This window comes from Protopterus annectens, chromosome 2.part2 (assembly GCF_019279795.1).
Source record: "Protopterus annectens isolate FY-2018-M chromosome 2.part2, PAN1.0, whole genome shotgun sequence".
In the NCBI taxonomy this organism is placed as follows: domain Eukaryota; kingdom Metazoa; phylum Chordata; order Ceratodontiformes; family Protopteridae; genus Protopterus; species Protopterus annectens.
Window position 1 is genome coordinate 29,290,531 of NC_056730.1, and position 21,028 is coordinate 29,311,558.

The 21,028-nt window shown below is 43.7% G+C and overlaps 1 protein-coding gene across 4 annotated transcripts in view; it reads right to left on the reverse strand.

The window, feature by feature from the left end:
- The window catches only part of TENT2 (terminal nucleotidyltransferase 2), a 1,237,070-nt gene that overhangs the window by 575,219 nt on the left and 640,823 nt on the right, over positions 1–21,028 (reverse strand). For all 4 annotated transcript variants that reach the window (XM_044063713.1, XM_044063711.1, XM_044063715.1 and 1 more), the window contains one exon: positions 14,874–14,917. In XM_044063713.1, coding sequence (XP_043919648.1) covers positions 14,874–14,917 — 44 coding nt within the window. The remainder of the gene's footprint in view (positions 1–14,873; positions 14,918–21,028) is intronic.

The following is a 21,028-nucleotide window of genomic DNA, read 5'->3' on the forward strand; positions in this document are numbered from 1 at the left end:
GAAATGATATGGATCTAGGAAGCCCTGGATGACAGTGCAAGCAAAATTCACCACAGACGTTGAAATGAAATACAGTTTGTAATGCTTTGTAAAGGAGGACCATGTAGCTGTCTCTAGAACGCTCCCAGAGTCTACCCTTTTCCAGTATGCCATCTAAAACAAGGCACTGCTAGAATGCAACTTCATACTGTCTGGAATGGATTTGCCATGGAGGAAATAACAAAAAGCAGAAAGAATCCTGAGACCCTTGACTTTGTGCCCCCCCCCCTGCAACATGGGGCGGCACTGCTGTAGCCATTTCCCCACCACCTCTGGGGGAAAATTCTCCCTGCGATTCCTGTGGAGAGTTTAACCACAGCTCCCACTGTTTCCTGGAGAAGGATCGATGCAGGGTGGAAAAATGGATCCCAATGGCAGTCTCTTTCCATCTTTCTCCCTACGGGAGAGTGTCTAAGTGGGCCTGAACAAAGAATCTGTCAAAGGGGGCACTGACTAAAGTCTTGAAGGGTTCTGCAAAATTACACAGCCACATCCAGGCATAACGCCTAATGGCAATGCCAAACAGGCAGCCCTAGAGGTACCCTCTGCCACATGGGAGATTAAGCTCACGCATGCATTTGATATAGAATGTAGAGTGGCCAATCTGAAGGAGAAGGATTTCATGTCCTCCTCAGACAAGGACTCCGAGAATGAGCTAGAGAGTTCTTTGGTTAAGTCCCTCTGTAGCTTGGTAAAATGGGAAAGGTAGTTTAAGACTCAAACAGTAAAGGTAGAAAAGGAGTAAACGCTCTTGCTGAATCTGTTCATTGCCCTAAACTCCCTGTTAGGGGGGTGGACTGAGGAGCTATCCTGGGCCAGCTCCTTCTTAATGGCTGTCACAACAACCATGGTATCTACCCTTTGTCCAAAGGGGTCGGTCGGGGGGGGGGGCAGGAGCACTACAAGTTCTGTCTGCATGCTTAGGTATCGGTTCTACACTGTCTGGCGCCTTCCAAGCCCTGCTTTACACCATAAGAGCATCAGCGAGGGGGGGGGGCACAAGATGTAGATGGGCCAGACCCAAAAGCCTCCAAGAAACACTGATTCCTCTGGAGTCGGATTTTGGGAAGCCCATCAATCTCTTTCCAAGATGCCCCCAAAAGAGACAACCTCAGGTGGAGATCTGGGGGACCCTTCCCCTTCCTCAAAATCAGTGTCTTCAGTGATGGATTTCTTCTGGGTAATCCAGGTGCCTCCTTCTACACCTTCTCTTCTGGGGAATCTCCTCAGTGGGGTGGATCTGGGGAGACATCAGAAAAGACCTGGGGTTCCAAGGGTGGAAGTATTTGAAGGCTTTGCTGGGCCAGCTGTCTCAAGGGGGCAAAGGTGAGGTCTCAGACAGTCTACAAATGGGAGAGAAGTGGATCTGAAAGGGTGGGAGCCGAGGATCTAAATGGACATAGAGAGGACCCTCTCTATCACCTTGAAAGCAGAATGGGCCAGAGATGCCAAGGACCACTGCCTCAGAGTTGAAACTACTGAAAAGGACAATCCCTGATCAAGCCCAGCCCCCTGTTTCGAGAGGGAAGCCGGGTCCGAGCCCACGAAAACCAGAGCTCCAAGGGAAGGCGACAGCTCTGAAAACTTTGGAGTCAAGGCCAGCCCCTCAGAGCTGATGTCAAGGCTTTGGCTCCAAGACAGTTGGAAGTGAGTGAGTCAGGGTAGGCGTTTGAGTTGAAGTGAGATCCACTATCAGCTCAGATGCCTTGGCTCTCTGGGTATTTGGATCCGAGGGTTCAGAAGCAGTTGGTCGGATCTGAGAAGGAACTAGGGGGTGTAAAGGGTGACTGTCTGCCCACAGTCCCAGTAGGGGATGGGGTGGGTAAGACCCCCATCCGATCTAAACCTGCGTCTGAAGGAACTGCTTCATCAATCTGTCCACCTTTGATTCCAAAAGGATGCAGGTAGACCTGACAGTCGATACTCTGGACAGAGGTCTAGACACAAACCCTGGGGACCTCTCTGGGTGAGGTGATAAAGGAACTCAAGGCCAAGGAGAGGAATGCCTGGACTTACTCTGATCTGAAGACTTGGGATTCGATGCCTTCGGAGACATGGTTGGAGGCTCATCAGAGGAAGATAAAGCACACTTGTCAGGGGAATATTTTCTGCGATCCCCATCATCACGGTGCTTCTTGGGAAGGGGCTTAGACCAAAAGGAGATAGGAGGCCCTTTAGAATCAATTTATAGGGTTTTATAGGGTAAAAAATGAAGACGAAGAAAAATAAAGGGTACAGCAAAGTGCTAGAGAGACAGAGAAAATAAACTAGCTTATGGATAAAGACCCAAAGTATGCTTAAATGGAGCTCAATGCGATAGACCGCAATACTTTTCTAAAGAGCGGCAAATGAGATCTGAGGTAACAAAGAGGGGGGGTGAGGCATTATGGGTAGGGGAAGAGCTCAATCTTCGGAGCACAAGCTTTTAAAAAGCTGCAGTCTCGAATCTGGGGTCGGATCCAAAACCCACAGATCGAGGAAGAATGAAAAGACATCAGATCTGCTGTTGTCTTCCACTGTCTTACAGTCTGCTATATTCTGGTCATCATTTCTTCCCACATTACCTTTACTGCCTTTAGCATGTCCTCTCTAAACCATATGCACAAGTACTTCAACCTTTCATGTCATCAGAAGTGATAGGCTTGAACTAGATCCCTTTTCCCAACTTATCTGGTCTTGGTGAGAAAAAGGATAGTCTGATTTGGGTCACTCTGGAGATCACTTCAGGCATGAAAAGTGAAGTTGGTACACAATGATTCCCTGTTCTGATGAAAAGATGAAAGATTCGGAAAGGTTCTACGCACAACAAAGCCTGAAGATCAGAAATCCTCCTGGCAGATGTAACAGCCACTAAAAACAGTGCCCTCCATGACGGGCAATCTAGGGAGGATGGAGCAGCTGGTTCAAAGGAGCCACAACAAATACTCTAAAACAGAGTTCAGATCCCAAGGTTGAGCAATCTCTTTCCTTGTTGGTCTAAGAAGAATGATCAACTTGACCAACTGTTTAACTGCAGGTCTCCAGCACAAACTGGGGCCCTTCAGGAGACAAAGTAATACAGCAAAACATACTTCTACACAGCTGTGAGATATGATTTGCAAAGGTTGGACAGATATTAATGGCAAATGCTTGCAATTCTTGTTTGGGGAAGTCCTGCAATTTAAAGTCTTGGGTACAACAGGGCTTCTCTGAATGCTAAGGATTGAACTGGGCAGAGTCTGGACTTGCCAGACTAACAGTAATGTCCACATCTGAACAAAGGTAGAACAAAGTACTTCCTGGCCTGGATGAGTACATCCTGGGTGGGGTGTAACGAGTAAATCATCTAAAAAGTATGGGAACACCTGGAATCCCTGCAGTCAGAGACTAGCTGAAAAGTACAGTTTTGTACCTACCATAAATGTAGATGTCCGATAGACATGCAACTGCAGTCATAACATGTGGGTTGTCCTGCCTCAGGCAGCCCTCGGTCAGCCGGATTCCAAAGTCTGGGTCCGACATCGGCTGATGTCGCATTTCTCTCCGACGTCAGAGCGGCTGGAGTATATAAGCATCAGCTGACGCCATTTTCTTCAGTGTTTCTTGCCCCAGATGCCAGGTGCCCTCCAAGGAAGGCTGTAATCAAATTGGAAGACAAAAACAGGATTCCAAACAAATAAATGAGCAATAAAACAAATACACCATAACAGATATCCCCAGCTAAGAGAAACAGGGATAGGAGTGGACCCTAGGCATAGAGGGGTATGGAGGGTGGGAAAATCCGACTGCAGTTGCATGTCTATCGGACATCTACATTTATGGTAGGTACAAAACTGTACTATGTCCTTCAAGAATGCAACTGCAGTCATAACATGTGGGTAGAATACCATAGCTTAGCTGGGGAGGAGGAATGCTCTAGGAAAAGATGGTGTGGCAATCAAACCCTGCAGGACTGCCAAGCAAAGCCTGCTCTGGATCTGGAGTATAGAGGGAGATTGTAGTGTTTGGAGAATGTATGCACGGAGCTCCATGTAGCAGCTTCTAGAATGTCCTTAGTAGGCACCCCTCTTAAGAATGCTGTAGAGGTGGCTGTAGCTCTGGTGGAATGTGGTCTGACACTGGCTGGAACAGTCTTTCCATGAAAGGAATAACATAATCTGATGCAATGTCCAATCCATTTTGAAATAGTCTGTTTTGAAATTGCTTTTCCTTGGACTGCAGGGGCGTAAGCTACAAAAAGTTGTTCAGACTTCCTACTGGCCTTGGTTCTGTCCAGGTAGTAATGAAGTTGTCTGTGAATGTCAAAGGTATGCAACAGTCTTTCCCCCTTGTTCTCAGGATTGGGGAAGAAAGCAGGCAGATGAATTGCTTGATTTAAAGAAACCCTAGATACCACCTTTGGCATGAAAGTAGGGTTGGTCCTTAATGAAACTCTGTCTCTGTGAAAAATAATAAAGGGTGGTATTGCCATTAGGGCCTGTAGCTCCGAAACCCTTCTTGCTGATGTAATTGCCAACAGGAAAGCTGTCTTCCAAGAGAGGAATTGCAAGTCAACTGAAGCTGCTGGTTCAAATGGAGGTAGAGTCAGTTTTTCTAGGACAAAATTGAGGTCCCAGGCTGGCAATGGGGCCTTTCTTGGTAGCTTAATGTTCTTGATTCCCCTGAGGAATTGCCTTAGTAAAGGGTGAGAAAAAACAGGAGGATCAGTGTTGTATCTAGCTGAAATAGCAGATGCATGTATCTTTATGGAAGAATATGAGAGGCCGTTCTTCAACATATCTGCCAAATATTCCAAGATGAGTGGGATGTTCAACAATGATGCATCATGTCCCTTGCTGGTATTCCAATTGCTGAATCTTTTCCACTTTGCTAAGTAAACCTTTCTGGTGGGTGGTCTTCGAGCCTCTGTTAGTATCCGCTGAACTTCCTTGGAGAGAGATAAGCTGAATCTATTTATGGGATCTCCCAGGCTGTTAGCTGCAGTGTCTGAAGATTTGGATGCAGTGTTTCGAAATTGTGTTGTCAAAAGTAGAGGCCACTGGGGAAGGGCCCACCTCCTGGTGTGACATATGCTCCGTAGTAGTGGGTACCAGTGTTGTCTTGGCCAGTCCGGAGCTATTATGATTCCCTTGGGTTTCTCTGCTTTGATCTTTAGTAATACTGAGGTCATCAGAGGCAGAGGTGGGAATGCATAGATTGCTAGGGAGTTCCATTTGAATGAGAGGGCATCTATTTTCCAAGCTTTTGGATGGTATGTCCTTGTGCAGAATTTTGGTAGAAGATGGTTGAGGTGAGAGGCAAATAGGTCCACTTCTGGCTTGCCCCATGTCGAAGTGAGTTGTCTGAAGGACTTCGGATGTAACCTCCACTCGTGTGGATCTGTGAAATTCCTGCTTAGGCTGTCCGCCAACACATTGTCTTTTCCTGGAACAAACTGGGATTGTAACTGGATGTTTAGGCTCAGTGATTTCTCCCAAAGTTGCATTGTCAGTCTGCAAAGTGGGTAAGAGTGGGTGCCCCCTTGCTTGTTTATGTACCACATCACAGTGGTGTTGTCTGTCCGTATCAGTAAATGGCCTTGCTGGAGTTGGTGTTGAAAGGCCTCGATGGCATGCATTACTGCCAGCATTTCCTTTTGGTTTATATGCAGATGTGTTTCCTTTGGAGACCATTGTCCTTGTATACACCTGCCTTCCATGTGCGCCCCCCCATCCAAGGTCTGAGGCATCTGTAGTCATGGTCTGTGTTATCTGTGGTTTTTTGAATGACATACCTGTGTTTGCCTGGCTCACCGAGGCCCACCATAGGAATTCCTTTTGTAGGCATGGAATGAGTGGTATGATTGTCTCCAAGTTGTTGCTGTGTTGAGACCAAATGCTTTTTAGGCACCATTGAAGCTTTCTCATGTGTAGTCTTGCTAATGGAACCAAGAGAATGCAGGATGCCATGTAACCCAGGGCCTGCAGGAATCTCCTTGCAGTCATCTGGGTGAGATTTGCTAAACCTTTGAAATAATGAGTTAACTTCTCTTGTTTGTCTTCTGTCAGGTAAGCCGTCTGAGAGGCTGTGTCTAGTTTGGCTCCTAAGAAGATTATTTGCTGGGATGGTTGCAGTCTTGACTTTTGGAAGTTGACTGTGTATCCCAGAGCTTGAAGTAATCGTATGACATAATCCAGGTTTTTTGTCAATATTAATTTGTCGTCCGCTTGTATGAGGCAGTAGTCCAGGTATGGGTAAATTTGTATCCCTTGGAGCCTGCAATGAGCAATTATTGAAGCCAGGCATTTTGTGAATACTCTGGGCGCAGTAGATAAGCCAAATGGCAATGCTGAGAATTGATAATGCTCTGGACCTGCAAGAAATCTGAGGTATCTTCTGCAACTGTGTCTGATAGGGACATGCAGGTATGCCTCCTTGAGGTCCAGAGTAATCAGCCACGACCCCTTGCCCAGCATGGGAAGGAGTTGCTGTAAGGTCAGCATTTTGAACTTTGGTACTATGAGAAAAGTGTTTAATGCGGACAAGTCCAGTATTGGTCTCCATTGAGATTCTTTTCTTGGAACAAGGAACAGTCTTGAGTAAAACCCCTGGTCTTGTTCTTGTTGTGGAACTCTTTCTATTGCTTTCATCTGAGTAAGCAGAGTGATTTGCTTGATAGCCTCTGCCCTCTGATTTTGTGGTAGGTTTGGCATGCCTTGTTTTCTTGGTAAGGTATGAAAATGAAACCTGTACCCTCGGTCTATAATGTCCAAAAACCATTTGTCCTTTGTCAGTTTGTGCCAGTTTTCTGCAAACAGAGATAACTTCCTGCCCAAGGGAGCTTCTAGTTGTTCCCTGGTAGGCGGTAGTAGAGGAAAGTCATTGAGATTGTGGTTGTGGGGCAGGTGAAACCCCTGGCCACTTCTTTGGTTTCCTGGCTGCCATTGTCGCCCCTGTAAGGGCCTCTGTATTGGCCTCTTCCTCGGCCACGTCTGTTCTTACCTCTTTGAAACTTTTCTGGATTAGGAAAGGACCAGTTTTTTGAAGGCCAATTCCTACTGAATCTGGGTGGTTGAACCTGGAGGAAATCTTTCACTGTCTGAACTGATTTTGCTTTTTCTTCGATGGTCTTTAACACATCCTTAGCATTTGCACCAAAAAGCTTGTTCTTTTCCAAAGGTGCATCCAGAAGTTTTGCTTTTACATGATCTGGTAGAGGTTGATCTTTTAACCAAGCATGTCTACGAATGACTGCCCCTGTCATAGCTGCCCTACATGAAGCTTCCAGTGCGTCATATCCACACTGCAGGAAGTGACTGCTTACTTGCTGAGTGTTATGTACAGCTTCCTGCAAAGTCTTCCTGTCTAAAGGATCAGGAGTGGCTAATGTTTTTTGTAAGTCTTCTAACAGATAATCCTGATATTGTAACATATGAAAAAGACAATTTAAAGCTCTCATAGATAAGGTAGTGGATGTGTAAACCTTTTTGCCCCATCTCTCTAATGACCTAGCTTCCCTGTTGGAGGGCAAAGGATTCTTTGAGGTGGAGGCTGAAACTCCTTTAGGCCCCTGTGAAATAGTTTCTAAGTCCGCAGTATGGGCCCTGAATAAATGGGAATGAGTTTCTGGGACCCTGTAATACCTGTCAGGCTTGGCTGGAGCAGGGGGAAGAGAATCAGGGGTAGCACTAGAGTCAGAATACAAATCATCCAGAACATCAAGTACAGGAGGAATAGCTAAGGGCCTGTGCTGAGGCTTCTTAAGGAAAGTCCTAAGGCGTTTCCTAGAATCAGAATATTCCTGACCTTGCCACTTGAAATGTTCCCTCATGGTGTGCAGAACTTCCCCAAAAGAAATATCCTCAGGAGGGGAGGCCGAGGGGATGGAATCTTCTGCATCCGAGTCCTCATAGGTCTGAAAGAGCTCTTCCTGGCTATCAGAGTGGACAGAGCCCTCAGAATCTTCATCTGAAGGAGTAGGGTCAGAGGGTTCAACCCGGGGCCTTTTATCAGGAGGGGGCTGGGATCCTCTCTCAGGATGGGCCTGTGAACCTCTAATCATGGAAATTAAATCAGCAGCCATGGACATAATTTGTGTCTCTGGAGTCGGCTGAGGTAAGGATTTAGAAGTAATATGCTTTGTTTTGCTAGCTGCCTTAGCCCTAGTGTAGGCCTTAATAGACATGGCCATAGGGGGCCTGGCAGCTCCACGTGCAGGAGTGACCTTGTCTACAGCAATGGTCTCGGGCATTTCCTCGGTTTCGGTATCCGGAGGAAAATCTATTGCTGGCGTCGGAGTAATGTTTGGAATCGGAGTAGTCGGTAATGCGGTTTCTTCGGTTCGGAGCGGTGGAGAGACCGTCTCAGAGGGAACCGGAGCACTCGCGCTAGGTTTTGGCGTGGAGTCGGTAGTAGACGCGGGCCGAGGATGTCGATCCCGGTCTTTTCGCTTTTTGGGAGTTTGCAATGTCGGAAGATCCGATGGCATGGTGTAAGCAAAATTATCGCCGAAAAAATCTTCAGCGAACTCCGCCCAGCGCCTGAGAGTGCGCTTGTTGAAGCGAGCACAGGCTACACAGGCCGAGACGTGGTCTGGGCCCAGGCAGGGGAGACAGTAAGAGTGGAAATCCTTATGAGGTATTTGTTTACCACAAGACAGACAATTGTTAACTTTTTCAGTAATTTCTGACATCGGCTGAGGCAAGAAAAGGTCCGCAACGGGGTACTTAGCTTTTTGATGACTTCGGTATCGTAGAATACAGGAGCTGACCGACCGGCACTTGCGAACTGCTTCTGCTTCGGGCGGCAAGAAAGACTGAAGAAAATGGCGTCGGCTGATGCTTATATACTCCAGCCGCTCTGACGTCGGAGAGAAATGCGACATCAGCCGACGTCGGACCCAGACTTTGGAATCCGGCCGACCGAGGGCTGCCTGAGGCAGGACAACCCACATGTTATGACTGCAGTTGCATTCTTGAAGGACATCCACTTCTGTACACTTGGTAAATATCTAGGGGGCTGTGGCAACATCAAAGGGCAGATCTCTAAACTGAAAATGGCTGGATCCCAGATGGAAATGAAGATAAAGATGGTGGTAGTATGCATTCTGAAGATCTATCAAGCACATACATTCGTTCTCTCTGAAAAGTTAGAACAGACTGCACTGTGACCATCCAGAATTTTTGTTTTCTTTACAACACTCTTTAGGTAGCTTAGATCCAAAAGTGGTCTGAAGTCCCAGTCTTTCTTGGCACTAAAAGAACCCCGAGTAAAATCTGGATCCTTTTTTTTTTTTTTTTTTTTTAATTCTGAAGCAGCCACCTCCTTTTCAGAGGGTGAACATCGGACAGTATTTTTGTGATTGAAAGAATGGTGTCAAAAGGGATGATACAGCCTCTTGTTATTATCCTCTGCACCCATTTGTCATTAAGTGGTGGAAGTTCAGTTTTGTTTGATGCAGGGATTGGCACCCCCCCAACTGCCTCCAGAGAGTAGCAGTCAGGCAAGTGCTCAGGAGTGTTGAAAAGGCTTTTCAGAGAGGACCTCTGAAGCCTTCATTTGCCCTCCGTTTTACTTCTGGAGACTGTAGCCTGCACCTTGGGACCAAAAAGTGTTGATCCATCATGGGGGCCATTCATGAAGGACATCTTGAAGTGCTCCACATAGTAGCATAGCCTCACCCAAGCACATCTCTAAATGGATAAGCTTGTGCCAGCTGCTCTAGATGCACCCTCCACAGCATTGGAGAATAAGTCCATAGAGATAATGGACAAAGATTGAAGGATGGCCAGCTGAGCATCAGTGGACTTTCCTTGATCTGTACGGATGTTCTCAGAGACAAACTTAGAGATTTCTGCTGTCTTATCTCTCTGAAACCATGCAACATGCATCAGATAATTTAAAGTGTTCAATGAGACAGGAGATGAGGAGAATACTAGCTTCCCAAATTTGCCCAACACACTGGACTCCATGTTTGGTGGGTGGACAGATGAATAACTCTTCTGCTAGTTCCTTTTTGGTGGCTGCCACCACTAGTATCCATGGCAGGGCCCTTAAGGGAAATGAGAAATTTGTCTGTTTTCTTGGTAATGGGTTCTGCTGTGCCTAGCTCCTTCCGAGCCTGTTTAGAGATCAGGTCCATCATTTTATCCATGGATGTAACCACCCAAGATGTAGATGGGCCAGAGCCAAAAGCCTCACTGAATACTGACTCTTCTGGAGAAAGTGGCTGCGAAAAAACATCCCCCTTTCTGTTTTATTATGAGGATTTTTCCAACATCCTCCAACAGGGACCCTGGTAAACCCTTCTTCATCAAAGTCAGTGTCTAAGGTAACAGAGTCTTGATGAGAATCTAGGCATCTCCTTTTATGTGTGTGCTTCTTGTGCACCTCCTCAATGGGATACTCTGGTGAGGACTTGGAAGCTGATGTGGTCTGCTACATAGGAGTCAGTGGAGACTTTTGGGCACGGGCTGTCCCAATGGGACAAGAAGAGTAGGATCCAGCCCTGCAGGATCCTTTAAGGGGAGGGATGGAGTTGAGCTCAAAGTCTGGAATGAAAGAGTACTCTTTTGAAAGCCTCAAACACTGACATTGAAATGGGTCCAGTCTGCCATGCCACAGCAGCCAAAGTATCTGAGAAAAGTTAATATCAAGATGCCACATATGTCTAGAATTCAAGGCTGACACCAGAGCAGAACTAACTACAGCCAAAGCCCCGAGAGGCAGAACGGCTCAGAGGACTTCGGATCCAACCCCATCCTGTGAGAGTCCATGCCAACAGTTCAGCTCCAGGTTTCAGATGGCTGCTTAGCAGCCAGAGCCAACCAAATCAAAGAACTTATTTGGATTGAACTAAGCCTACACTCTGATGCACACAACCCAGGAAGAGGTCAGATGCAACAGCCCCGATCCGAAAAGTCAGACCAGAGAAGGACTAACCACCAGGTGTAGAGAAGTCATCAGTCCTCCTGCTCCCGTGAAACCGGAGCGGGAAACACCCCCAACTGGATCTGGGTCCATAGGAATTTCCTCATCATTCTGTCAAGTCAGCTCAGTTACGCTCCTGGAAGACCTGGCTGACTGGAATGATGAAGCAGAGGTGGGAAGCCTGGACTGATTATACATTTTCTCTTCTAAGATAGGAGAATGGAGCATAGGTGACACAGGCTCTCGAGAAAAATTCAGCAGGTTATTGCAGCTGATAATCAGATCTGAAAACAGAGTTAGCTCTGAGGGTTTTGGAACATTCAACAAAGGATCCAAAGTGGAAGAACGATCTACAGACCTCTTCCTCAAACATTTTGACTTTTCTTTATCTTTGTATTTATCTTTTTTTTCCCCGTCTCCCTGTAGCCCCCCGATTTGTCAACAATTTTTTTTTTTTTTTTTACAGGAGAGAGAAGTGGTTTTGAGTAACCAGGAGCACTTTCTGTTGCAGAGGCTGGGAGATGTCCTTTTAAGATCAGTTTCTTCCCTCTATTACAGCTTGGTGATCAAAAGCTTCAGAAGATGGAGCAAAGCTATGTCTGGGTGTGAATGGCCAAGACAATAGATGCATCTGCCATGGGCATCAGACATGGATAGCTTGTGAATTAAAATATCTGGTTTTAAAAAAGTGTTTGGTTACATCGGCCATGCTGAAAAGAAAAATATAGTAATCATACCACCAGCAATAAAAATAATATAATAGGAAAGTTAGGGGAGAAGTAGATATAGTAAGACATAGTAACATAACAGTAGCCAAAAAGTTTTAAACTAAGAGAAAGCACCCACAGATCTGTTCTACACTTGTGGCAGCAAATGAGATCAAAGTATTTCACAAAACACCAGCGACCATGGGTAAGGAGAGGAGCCCAAGTACAGGCTTGAGAAGCTTGAATGTGGCAGAAGTTGGATGCGAGATGAATCTGAGCCCCATGCATTGAGGGACGGATGGAAAACGCATCAGATCTTTAATTTTTGGCTCTGATGAGGTCAGCAAATATGTATACAGTCCCATGAAAGTAGATCTATAATTGTAATCAATTTCGAGAAGGCCCATATCTCTTTCACAAGGACTATATAATGTTCTTTTATACTTTTGTATATAATTTGATAAGCAAAAGCATCTCTTTTTCTTTTGTTTTTTTATATACATCTTTCTCATTTTTGTGACTAGTCAATCCAATATCTTTTGGAGCCAACCAACCACCCCAAAACTGTATGTTAAGACAGGAAGATCAAAATGATTTATAGCTTGGACTTCATTTCTAGATGTCAAGGCAGTTTTAAATATCAGTTTCAGTCTTCTGAAGTATTCCTTACCGAGCTTTGCTCATGTTTGTTCATGTTTTAATGTTGAGACATATATTCCCATACATTTATAAACTCCTTCCTCCTCAAATTCCTTTATACCACATTCCTGTCTTATGACGATATTTCCTTGGTGCTGCAGTACACTTATTTTAAATGTTGCTTTTTACACATTTATCAAGACAAAATGTCATTCTCATATAATCTGAAAAAGTTAACTATTTTTAGTTCTGCTTTCAACTCTTCCTTTATGAACTATACAGTTTTAAATCATCCTCCAAAAGTATATGAAAAATCTTTAAACAATGTTGTTTTCTAGGAGGCAAACTGTAGCCATAGCTTAATCTGTTAAGTAAACAGCTTAATGGGTTAAGGGCAATTAAAATCAGCAGTGGTGACAAAGAATCACCCTATAATATCCCCCATTTGAATTTATATCCCAGAGATAATAATTTGCCCTTTGTCAAGGCTAAACTGCTTATCGGTTTGCCACTGTAATGTAATTGATCAATGTAGGGAGCATCATACATGTCTACTATAAGCATTCCTTTATCCAGGACTGTGGGATGCTTTCAAATGCACTTTGTAATCTATACATGCCATACCTAAATTCTTCCCCCATTTTTACAACTCTCTATTATGGCTTTATTTAGCAACATGATTTCCTTGTTCCATATGATATTATTCTACTGCCACAACAGAATCTTTTTCTGACTATAAACTCTGTCTGAATGAATTTGAGTATATAGTTTGCATATTGTCGGAAGGCAAGTTACTGGTCTACGGTTCTTAAGACGGCTTGCAGATTCACTCCTAAGGAGTACTGATTTTCTTGTTAACCAGGCAGGTGTCCCATTTGGGATTAGCATGTAAGCAATTCTTACTCTGGGCTAAACCTTTGAGAAAAGATGTTAGTGCTTTTTAACAAAAGTTAGGTGCTACATCTGGGCCAGGGAGTTTCCAGTTAGGAGCTTTTTGTATTTTGTCTATCAACTTCTCTGGTTGTTTCTTCATCCAGCTTCATAGATTCTACATTATAGCTCCTTACTCTTTTGTTTAATTCTTTTTCCCATTGTATGTGCCCTAGGACCGATAGCCTAGTACCTACCTATGAACCTATTATGTTCAACAGATTCTTTATAAATACTTCTCCAAAATATGCCCATTTCTTCTTTTTTTGTTCGTGTTTCTATTCCTTTTGCTGGGTTTCCCAAATTTTTATAAAATATTTTTGGGTTATCAATGAATTGCTGGTTTTGCACTTTGTCTTTACATTTTAACTGCATACCTTCTGAGTTTTTTCTGACTGCATTGTATTTTTAATTTATTATTGGTAATAGTGTATGATAGATCTTGGTCTGTTTTGTTACTGTACATTGCTTTTACATCATGGGGCTTAACAGATGTGGAATGAGCAAGTGGAGTCCCCTCACACTTGGCCAATGAGTCTTGCAGGAAATTGGAGAAGGCTTAGGAAGAATACTTCATTAGTCCCAAGTGTAACAGACAGCACCACAGGATGAGGGACTTCCCCACTGGAGCAAGCCAGATGAACATGTGCCCAATGCTTTAAAGTGGTGGTGGGTGGGACAATAAAGACACCGTGGCTAACGCCTAACATGGGAGATATGCTGTCAATGATCAACAGTGTAAGAGACAGTAAAAACACCATGGGACACCCTACGGCGGTGGCTTTTTGGGGTGCACTTCCTGAAGACCTCTCACTACTGTCTACCAAATGGACACAAACTCAACTCTTTACTCTCTGATAAGAACCTGTCACCTTAAAAGGCTATCTCATGGGCTAACTTCAAAGGAGGAAGACATGAACCTTATTCTGTCTACAACTCCCTCAACCCACCAGCACTGCTATGGCACAGACAGAGATCCTCTTGGTCCCCTGATCCTGGCAACTTCAACCACTTCCATTTTGAAGGAACTGAGACAGGACTCACGTTTCCCCTTTTTTTGAGAGGATAAAGTGTTAGCATTTACAGTAGTTAGTTCTTGCCCAAGCTGTACAGATAGTGCTAGTATGGGTCCTGACTTGTGGCCAGACAAAAACACTTAGAAGGTTTAAGTTTTTTAAGCATCAAACATGAGAACTTAATTTTGAGTGGTGCTGTCTACCAACCCAAATGATGGTGTGCATCAGCAGAAACCAACCTTCTGTGGTGGAACGGCGGTGGCAATGTTAAGAGTATAACAGAAAAAAGGAAAATCCCAAGTTATTCAATGCAGAAGATCTTAAGTTTGAACTAAAAATGCTACGTTTGAACAAAATCAACTGCTTGTATCAGAAAAAAAAACGATGCATGAAAGACTTAACAGCCCTTACATATAAAGACAACTTACTACAGCTGAAGTTTGTGCCTCTGTCATACCCACTCAAGCATTCGCCGCTATTGTCCCCCTCCCCCATACATTTGTGAAGACTTGTTCTTTCCCAATCTCTCTTGTAAAAGGAGGGGAAGCACATCTTTTTCCAATGGGAATTAAACTAGCAATAAGATGAAAAGGCATAGCAAGCTACAAAGCTTTTATCACAGTTACCAACATAAAATGTACTTAAAAACACTTACAGGGTACAGCTTCTGAAGAGATGGAATGACAGGTTCAGGTAGAGCTAGAGAGGAAGAAAAAAAGAAACCACTAATAACTGCTAAAGAAATATGAAAATCATGCATGTGTCCATCAAATTGTGCAAAGATTATGGAATAAACATGCTCAGTGTTATGGCATTTCAGCTTTGTTCTTCATTCTGCAGAAACACTTGCCACTACAATTCTATTCAAGACAGTCTACCGAATTTATAAAACAAAAGCAATCAACATAAGTTTAAGAGACAACACACAAGCAGGCTGCCAAGTATATTTGAATTTGAACGCACACTACTGAAAAACATATCTAGCATGCATACAACATAAGGTCAGGAACTTAAAAGTACACCAAGTACATTTCTACCTTCTCAAAGAACCTTCAAGAGCAAACTTACCCATCAGAGTATAAGCAAGCTCAAACATATTTATTTTCTGTTAAAATCAATTGGAGAAAAAAGTGCAGCTATAACTGAAGATCCCCACAAAATTTACACTAATAACCTTTTAAGCCATGACTGGTTAGACACTGCAAAAAAAAGGTAACTGGTTAAACACTCCCAAACACTGTTTTACTGTGTAAAAAAGCACAAAGTGTATAACATACAAACCACAAACAGACTGCAAGACTAGTGCATTACTTGTTTTCATCCCTTTATTACATCAATACTTCAAAACTAAATTCACCCCCACAAAAGAATAACATTTAAAAGACTTCTTTGCATACTTAAATCACACTAATACTGTTAAACACAAAATTAAGTAAAACAGCCTCAACTTAACAGTCTTCCATTTCAAACTGCTTATAATGTTCACTGTCAGACTTCTGGTCATTTGCAGCTTTAGCTGCCAGCATAACTCAATGTCCAGTAAGATATTTAGGTCTCCTTCTCTGCTAGCTAGCTACCTGCTGGCGTAAATCTTTGCTCTAGACGACTGTTCCTAAATACTTGATCCTATACAAAAAAAGTGACATTTCCTGAAGCACTTGCATACAACTGAATGCTTAATGCATATGTAGACTGTTGGTGCTTAATGGCATCAATATATTCATATTTTCTTTTTGTGACAGCCTGTCAGATGTCTTAGCCCACAAAGAATGCCTCATGGTGGCCACACAATGCCAGATGTGCCACCCAAGTAGAACTGCATAAAATATGCCCTGCATCCAAAACTTCTACTGTAATTACACTGTCACATAGGAACTGCACTGAATGTATTTACAATTCTTACAAAAGCTGCAAGGATAGGTTCCAGCAGGTTTCTGTCTGTTCAGCTGTTATGGTTTTTCTTTTCACATCTTTTCTTCAGATTTGTATTTGATCTGTGAACCTGGATGCATTGTCGACCTTAATGAATAATTGGCACATCCCTTTAAGGTGTTCCAATGGTTCATTGCATTATACAGGCTGAATTTTAGGGCAAAAGCATTACAGAGTTCTACTTCCTGATCAAGTAACTTTAATTATTCTATTTACAAGTTATGTACCATAACTTGGCATCTGTGTTGTCCATTTTCATTCTCCCTCACTTATGGGTCTAGGCCTGATCCTCAGATCCAACTCTACCACATTCTCCAAGATTTCGGATCTAAGCCTCTTGCTCCCTCTACCCATAATGCCCTTAGTCCTCCTCCAACTCCTCAGATCAAGTTTGCTGCCCTAACCTAAAGCCATTGATTTGTCACCACATACCAGACAATACAAATTTAGGTGAGGCTCAAACCAGGAACTTAAGGGTTCCAATAACATCTAGAAGTTCTTCTAGTAGTATTGGGCTGAGGGAAGGTTGGGAGAGAAGGTGAAGAATGAAAATGGACAACACAGACGTCAAGTTACGGTAAGCACATAACTTACAAATCTGATGTTGTGCTTTTCATTCTTCCTCACATATGGGTCAGAACTTGCAGCTACGTAACTCTAAGGAGGACCCTATGGAAGGACATGCTGGAGCACTGCTGATCCAAAGGAAGCTCTGTTTCTAGAGATAATGCCCAATTTGTAATGCGCAACAAAGGTGCAAGTCTTTGACCAAGTGCCTGCAGCACAAAGGTCATCAATAGAAGCTCGGGAAGAAAAAGCAGCTGAAGTGGCCAGAGATCTACTAGAATGGGCTCTAGGAGGACGTGGCAATTCTAAACCTTTTTGGGCATAAATCAGCAAAATATAATCCGTAATCCATTTGGCCAGAGTCATTCTGGAAACTGCTTTACCCAAGCAGTTAGGAGCAAAGGACAGAAAAAGCTTATCAGATTTCCTGTACTGTTTCATTCTGTGAAAATAGAAGCACAATTATCTATGGACATAAAGGAGGTGTAGCATGTACTCGCCCTTATTTGACAAATTGGAAAGAACACTGGCAATTGTATGGACTGGCTAATATTCGACTCCATAGCAACCTTAGGCATAAAAGTATTAGTACATAAGAAAACTATCCTTCTGGAAAAGGATGCAAGGGGGCTTCACTGATGAGGCTTGTTAACTCCAAAATTCTATTTGCTGAAGTAATAGCTACTAAAAGGATTGTTTTCCACATCAGATATTTCATATCACAATTGTTTGCAGGTTTGAAGGGTTTTTGAGTCAACCCCTGGAGAACTAACACGAGGTCCCAAGGTGGAGAAGGATCTTTTACGGGAGGTCTAAGAAAAAAAATCCCTTTCACGGGAGCTTTACATAACCTAGAAGTTGACAAGGAAAAAGACTCACTTCCTGTATGAAAATTGCAATCAGTTGTAGTTTAATGGTAGAAAAATGGGCTGCTCCTTTGAAAAGATTACGGAGGAAAAAGAAGAATGGCTGAAGTAGGCACTGAAAACGGGTCAAGGTTCTCTTTAGAGGCCCATAAAGAGAATCTTTTTCACTTACTTATGTAAACCTTCTTAGTGGAAGCCTTCTGGGAAGCCAAGATAATGTTGCAGACTGGGGAAGCAAGCCTGGAGTGTCTTACTATCACTGGAATTGGAGAAACCATATGGTCATTTTTACGGTGTGGAGATTGGGGTGATAGGATTCTGATGGGTGAGGTAGGAGGTCGTAATTGGCATCCAGTATTCATGGAGGATGCCTGAGATGAGACCACAGAAAGGGGAACCATACCTGTCGAGGCTAGAAGGGGGCAATGAGGATGACTGAGCTCTTTAGCCTATTTGCTTTCTTTAGAAACTTTGGGATGATGAGGAGATGAGCATAGAAGAGACCCAGGGTCAACTGTGAACCAGAGCATCCCTCAGGGACTCCCCCTGAGGGGGGATCAGAGCAAAGTACTCACTGCATTTGTTGTGTAGGCAAGATGTGAATAGGTCACAGCAAGGCCGGCCCCAGTAGCTGAAAATTGTTTTCTCAACTGACTGACTGATTGAGGGACCACTTCTGCAAGTACATTGGTTTTACCCACTATGTGTGTTGCAACTAGAAAGCAGCCTGAAGATATCACCCATTCTCAGACCTTTGTGGCCTCTCTGCACAGCGGATATGAATAGGTTCCTCCTGGTTTGTTGATGTACCAGACTGACATTTTGTTGATATGAATAGCAAAAGTTCCCAGGGGAAGAATGTCCTGAAAGGCTTGCAAAGATAGAAGAACTGCTCCCGTCTCAGGGACACTGATATGCATTATGCATTGTGGTCTCCACTGGGGAACATATGCATTGGATCATCTTGCTCCTATAATGCCCCACCCCTCCACCCTAATTGGTAAGCATCTGTGGTCACTGTGGCTGTGGGGGTGACCAGCCTGCCTAGGAACAGGTCTTCTGACTGTATCCACCATCGGATATGAAGTTTGCAGATTGGTGGGATTTTTATGGGAACAGATAGAGACTGGTAAAGAATGGACCAATGTACTGCCAAAGTCCACTGGAGAATCTGCATGAAGAATCTAGCTAGGACTACAATGATAGCAGCTGACACTGATCCAAGAGCTTGTAACACCAATTTTGCAGAAGGGGACGGGAGGGATATCAAAACCTCCACCTGACATCTCAAGGATTTGACTCTGTGAAGGGGTAGTGAAGACACGGAGTATAGCGTTTAGAGTCTCAATGAACTCTAAATTCTGTACAGGAGTTAGTTTGGATTTGGAAAGATTTATCATAATTCCCAGGGAGATGGAGATCTGAAGCAGGTGGTCCCTGGCTTGAATCGGTTAATGCCTGGTCGAGGTAGTGAGGAGTCAATTGTCTAGAGGGAAACATCTGAAATCTTTTGAGCCTCAGGTGAGCTGCCATGACTACCACACATTTGCCCATTTTGACAAAAATTTACTTCAAATTTGCAAGCCAAAATACGAAATAGTACAAAACCTCTATAGTTTCTCACCTGCGGTCTCTTGGAACAACCTCCTCCTGGATATGTGAAGTATTAAGCAAGCAACCCAAACAATTCAAAGGTGCAACTAAACTTTCTAAGTACCTGGACCTGCTACTGGATTTACCCTCCTTAACAGTCTACAATTGTCTCCTCAGCTAGCTCCTTCCCTCCTCTCTCCCTTTTTTTCTCTCACCCCATTCAACAACTGAAACTGACTTGTAAACAGCTTTAACTACTTACTAAAACTTCCTATTAAAATATGATTACAAGGAGATTACTAGGCTAATGGCTTTGGGGCTCTTACAAGCCTAGCCCCAAGAGTTTATCCCCAAAAGAGAAACCTCAATCAGCCCCTGTCAATAAGGGACACAGGTGGAACCCCTGGGACAAATTTGTGGTTGCCCAGCCACTCATCAAGGTTGCAGTGAATCATGTCTAAACTATTTGACAAAATATCTAGAAGTTAATACTGCTTTCTGACATTTCCTTTTTGATATTAGTCTGTAGCTATAACATTTTGTAACTGTGTTCTTGATAATGACGGTTTATTTTTGTAAAATCCCTGGTGCCTCAACTTTAGAAATTATTAACTATGAACTCTTTTAAATATTGTACTATACTTTGCATATGTGTTAACTGTAGAACTTTTTTCCCCGGGCTTCCTCTGAAAAAAAGGGGCAACCAGTCAGTTGGTCTAACCCAGTCAACAAATGTCAAAATAAATACATTTATTAATCTGGTGAACATCAGGGGATGTTGTGGTGAGCCCTAAGGGCAATGTTCTGAATTGGTAGTGACTGGCTCTCAGCCAAAAGCACAGATGTCTCCTGGAGCGCCTGTCCATTTTGATGCGATAGTACGCATTTTGGAGATCTATAAAGCACATCCAATCATCCTTGCGCAGAAGAGGCAGGATGGACTTGAACTGTAACCATCTGGAGCTTTAACTTCTTTACATACTGATTCAGATTTCTTAGATCCAGAATTGGTCTTCATAGGTAGGTACTAGGCTATTGGCCCTAGGGCGTATATAAGCCTAGCCAAACGGTACCCTGGCTTTTGCCTCCCAAGAAAATTATTTTCCTGTGCCCCTGTCAAGCAGAGCCACAGAAGTGATCCCCAGGGTGAATTTCCGATCTCCAATCCAATCATCAAGATTTTTCTTGAAGAGTGCTAATGAGGGAGCTTTGTTTGATATAGATAGGTAGTTTGTTTCAGAGTATGGGAAGTCTCTGAGACAGGAATCTATCCTTCCAGCATGTTCTGTTTATTGTGGTGACAAGGTTTAGGTCCCTAGAGCATGTAGCTCAGAGGGATTGGGATTTCTTTATGTGGAGCATTCCAACAGCTCTGGGTTTGACATAGCTTTGTATGTTGGGCAGAGATCGCCTATGAGTAGGCGATATGCGACAAGTAAAGCTGGAGTTTTTTGAGACCGTCTGCATAGAGCATCTGTTTGAGGCCAGTAATCCTCTTTGTGAGGTATTTCTGAAGCCTTTCCAGTTGTTGTCTATGTCTTGTGAGGTACATACCAAAAGGGGCGTTGTACTCTATAATGGGTCTAATGAATGATAACTAGAGGGGAACAATGACCTCTTTTTTCCTGGATGAGAAACCTTTTGAGATGAGGTGTGCCACATAGAAGGATTTCCTGACTACTGTGGCGATGTGATTATCAAAGGGGAGACTACTGTCCACCTGTGTCCCAAGGTCTCAACATACTTTTGGTGTTAAGTAGACTACCGCCTATGTGGTAGTTCATGGGTACAGTGTTTTTACCAAAAGGGATGACAATACACCTTTTGGCACTGAGATTGAGGCCATGGCTTT